Genomic DNA, 4,067 nt, shown 5'->3' with positions numbered 1-4,067 from the left:
CACAGGCAGTCGGATTTAACATATTTGTCTTACGCCGCTGTTAGCTGTTGCTGACTGCAGTGTTTAGTCATTAATATGTGGAGGACCCAGTGTATCCTGCCTCTCTATATTGTACCTTTTTGGGAATGTTTCTCAGTCTTGGTCGCATCTTTCTTGAGCGTTTCTCCATCGCCTTCGTTTCCCATCCCCTTTACAACAGGACAGAGAATTACGAAAGGTTTTCACCTTCAACTTAAGTCTTTTCTGTATGGTTTTTGCTTGACTATACTGTATATAAGTGCAAATCAACCACCATTAGAGGAAGTGATTACAAGCAGCTCCACCTCCAGCTATTAAATCTATCAATTCCTTCTCCTTTCTGAGAACTACTCTTCTTTGAAGTTGATGTGGAACATTAATAGGTTATCAGAATCACATGTTGCTGATATGACTTCAGCCTTTTTGCTCTCCATGCTAATTCCCATCTCCTTTGCATCAAGCTGCAGCATCTGCGGTGGTTTTGGCCAGACATTTTAGCAGTTGAGGGCTACTCAACGCCACGGCCATTACATCATGCTATGGCTGCGTCTCCTGGCCATTTTGTGAGCGCCACTCTTTAGCACCGTGCCAGTTTGAGAAAACAAGCTGACCTATTAACTGGCAGCAGAAAAAAAGTCAGGTTTTCCCTCAGTCTAGTTTTATGCTTAGTTCATTCAGCGAGGGTGACAGAAATGCAAGTTTATTTTCATTACAGCATGAACAAACACATTCCTGAATTTGTATGAGTAGCTGTGTGCTTTGGTAAAGTCTGTCCGTGCAACATTAAGACACTTCCTCCTCAGTGTTGCCTAGAAATACTGACATCACGCTGTCACCTGCGCGAAGCCGAGCTCTACCCACTCGCTCCTGTCTGCCAGAGCCGACAGTTTCAGCGTACATCCACCAGCTGTGCCTCACTGAGCCACATCTCACTGTGATAATGGAACGGTTTGGACATCGTGACACCCAACAGTAGGAACACAAACATGTTGCATTTCTCAGTTCTCTAAATTTCTCCCTCTTCTGTGTTCTCATGCTATATTATCTCAAATCAAGGTGTCCCACTGTACTGGTTCATGTGTCTGTTGTCAGTGTAAAGGATTGACTATGTAAATTCTAGGGGGTTTTACACTTGGCAAGTCAGCTAACTCTGATGCCATTCCTCTGTATATATGTGATTCACTTAAATGTAAAACAAGATGAGGTATTCTTGCCTGTGTCTCCACCAGCTTTCCGTCTATCTTTGCAAACTCATTAAAGAGGGTTTTGTAGAGGAAGTTCTTCCGCACCGCTGCATCTCTCGGCGGGAGGTAGCTGACGACAGCGGCGCCATGCTGGCGGTACACCAACAAGATGATGCGCACCGCGACCTCTCGGACCACTGGAGCGCTGTGCACCATTGCAGCTGTACAGAACTGGGAGAAAGAACGTGCACATGGTCAATGAGAGTCAAATATTAATAGTTACATGAACTACAGTATGCTGAAGACGTTGCCTCAAGGTGCACATCAGGATGTAAAAAGATTCTAATATCCAACTTAATCCCTGGGTTACGAGTTGTTGCACAGCGCCAATGCCGCAAGCACGGAACACTAAAATCCCGAGGTAAACTATGGACAAAGACTTCCAATCTGTCACTCAACAGGCTTAGGGACAGCCTGCCATTATTCTCTTTTGTCTCTGCTGTCAACGTCTCATTTCAGTTATGGGAAATCCAATCATTCCCCCCTCTTTTTTTCACGCTGTCTCCCACTTCAGAGCAAATCACCCAGGTAACGGTAGACGGAAAAGGGAAAAAATGTGTGAGCCATTGACAAATGTCAAAACAGGAGCAAGAAGAGGGGCGATCCATGGGAGTTTTTAACTGTGAACGAAATGAGTGACATTTACTGAATCAAAATACAATATCCCTGCTTATTGGTCTTGAGGAGGATCTATGTGACAGGAACACATGGTGTAGTTTGGCTGAAAAGTCACTTACATGAACCCGGATTTAGACCTCCACAATTCAAGGATCCAAAATATTTGCTTGGCTGTGGGACTATTTGTAGCCTCAGAAAGGATAACCTCAACAGATGTTTGTCCTACAGGCAGAAGAACCCACAATAATAAAATAAAGTCCCTAAATAATACCAATAACAGCAAAAGAATGTAGCTGCTGCTATATGATGGAGGGTAACCGGGTGTGTACACATCAAGGGAATAACTTCTAGATTATTGCTTATTTAAACAGTGTTTAAAATTGGTGCTCCGGGTATTTTCCAACCAACTGTTGACCAGGGACAAAGAGTGCAGGCCTCCTGTCACATCTTAATCAAGACCAGCAATGTTTCCCACGCAAACACGGGAGACTGCTAACACAAAAGGGGACCATCGCTGTGCGAACATGTGCAAACATGCAAACACAGGCCATCCGATGCTCTCTGCGAGGCTTCGGTTTCAGAGGGCGGAGAAACTCCCAAGACTAACCTATCAATTGCTCTCACTGATAAAAGCGGCCCAAGCTGAAAGCTGGTCTGCGACGTGGGGGGATGGGTGGCGAGCTGCTCGCAAACTACAGCAGGGAGGGTGGGTGTGCTGGTGGATATGTTTCTGATTGATCTTACTGAGAAGTATGCACGCCTGCAGGTGATGTAATGGGTAGGGCAAAGATGACAACACCGACTCATGACAGAGCGCTTCCTTCATTCCGTCACTGTAATTACTGACAGAATATAACGTAACAGAAGACCAACTTGACTGAATAAGCCAGGTAGTTATTTCTACATGGTCCAAGGACTTTCATGTTATAGAGCATTTTGCACAACTGCTAATCTGGAGTAGCTCAAGTGGGTTTATAGATTACAGCTATAGTGCTAAATGCACTAATTGTTATTGATGGAGTGATATCTGCTCAAATCTGGTGGATTGGTTTAAAAGTTGAAATGTGACTGAAACTACGGCCATTTTTAGCTCTCAGCACAGGATGCGTCTGAATACCAGAGGCTGCTCCGACCAGAATCATATGGATGAACGTGTCATTTACCGTCATGACGTTCTCCAGGGTGAAACCAGAGTTCTCTGTCCCCAGTTCGGCCAGTAGCTTCTCGACCATCTCGACCCGGCTCTGAGCCAAACGAGGAGGGACGCTGGACCTGAAGGGCTTGACTAGCTCTCCAGGTATTATGTGCAGAGCACGTACATCCTTCAAAACAGCAATTTCCTGAAAGGGTGAAAAAGGGGACTTTTAACCACAACAGCATAAAAGTATGTGTATTATGTGACGCAATCTTCACACTGACAGAACCCTGTTGCCAGCTTGTCTACACACGGTGGTCTGTCAATCAACACAAGCATGCGCTGCAGAGACAAGTCGTGACAGGGAATACCAGTGTACTATTAAGGCGAGAAGGAAGAAGGCATTTGGAAAAACTTCCCTCGGTTGTTTGCAATTTTTGGCTCACCAGGTGGGAGGAATGTATGTCGGAAACACAAAACCCAATGTGGACATGCGCACGCATCGAGACCAGCTGTCATCGTACAGCACAAAGACACATTCAGTCGATGCTGGGAACAGACTCAGAAGGGTGATGGAATGATTTCAGGAGCCATCCTCTCCTCAGAAAACACATCTGTGCACTGGCACACTACGACTGATCCCACTGTTCATTATGAATATTCTCATTTTTTGCCATTGACTTCACTGGTACATAGTCAGTGAAAGACACTAACTGTTGCTGGTCACACCCATGAAACGGCTCTGGTTTGCTTCAAGGTTTAGAGAAGGCGGTTTAGGCAGTCGGGGATATATCATGGGACTTATTTGGCTGGTGGTGGCGAGTATGACAGCCTAAATCTGATAATCACTCAAGCAGACTGCAACACGCAGTGAGAGCACAGTAACCAAACAGAATCTCCACACTCACCCTTGTTAGAGCATTCAAAGACACCATGATGAAGCGCCACAAGAAATACATGATGTGGTCAAGCTTTATGCCAGAAAGTTAAAAAAAAAACATCTGCAGATACAAAGACTTGGCCCTAGAGATAATCCCATAATGACTCTGATA

At 45.1% G+C, this 4,067-nt stretch overlaps 1 protein-coding gene across 1 annotated transcript; it reads right to left on the bottom strand.

Annotated features, from left to right (window-relative positions):
• Positions 1–89: 89 nt before the first annotated feature.
• Positions 90–3,368, bottom strand: LOC130519638 (centrosomal protein of 104 kDa-like). Its single transcript, XM_057023162.1, has 3 exons — positions 3,044–3,368; positions 1,233–1,433; positions 90–188 (listed from the first exon to the last, which is right to left on the bottom strand). The coding sequence occupies exons 1-3, from the start codon at positions 3,110–3,112 to the stop codon at positions 105–107; spliced, it is 354 nt and encodes a 117-aa protein (XP_056879142.1). The 5' UTR covers positions 3,113–3,368; the 3' UTR covers positions 90–104.
• Positions 3,369–4,067: the final 699 nt, after the last annotated feature.

The sequence above is a fragment of the Takifugu flavidus genome, unplaced genomic scaffold (genome assembly GCF_003711565.1).
Source record: "Takifugu flavidus isolate HTHZ2018 unplaced genomic scaffold, ASM371156v2 ctg1039, whole genome shotgun sequence".
Lineage (NCBI taxonomy): Eukaryota > Metazoa > Chordata > Actinopteri > Tetraodontiformes > Tetraodontidae > Takifugu > Takifugu flavidus.
Note: the sequence above shows the minus strand (reverse complement) of the source record. Positions and strands in the feature narration are given on the sequence as shown.

What these genes read in the sequence shown, in the direction of transcription:
- LOC130519638 (XM_057023162.1), bottom strand. Translation starts at nt 3,112, where the DNA reads ATGGTCGAGAAGCTACTGGCCGAACTGGGGACAGAGAACTCTGGTTTC. An exon ending in CCCTGGAGAACGTCATGACG is followed by an intron (nt 1,434 to 3,043) that starts GTAAATGACACG and finishes TCTTTCTCCCAG; the next exon opens with TTCTGTACAGCTGCAATGGT. An exon ending in GAAAGCTGGTGGAGACACAG is followed by an intron (nt 189 to 1,232) that starts GCAAGAATACCT and finishes CCTGTTGTAAAG; the next exon opens with GGGATGGGAAACGAAGGCGA.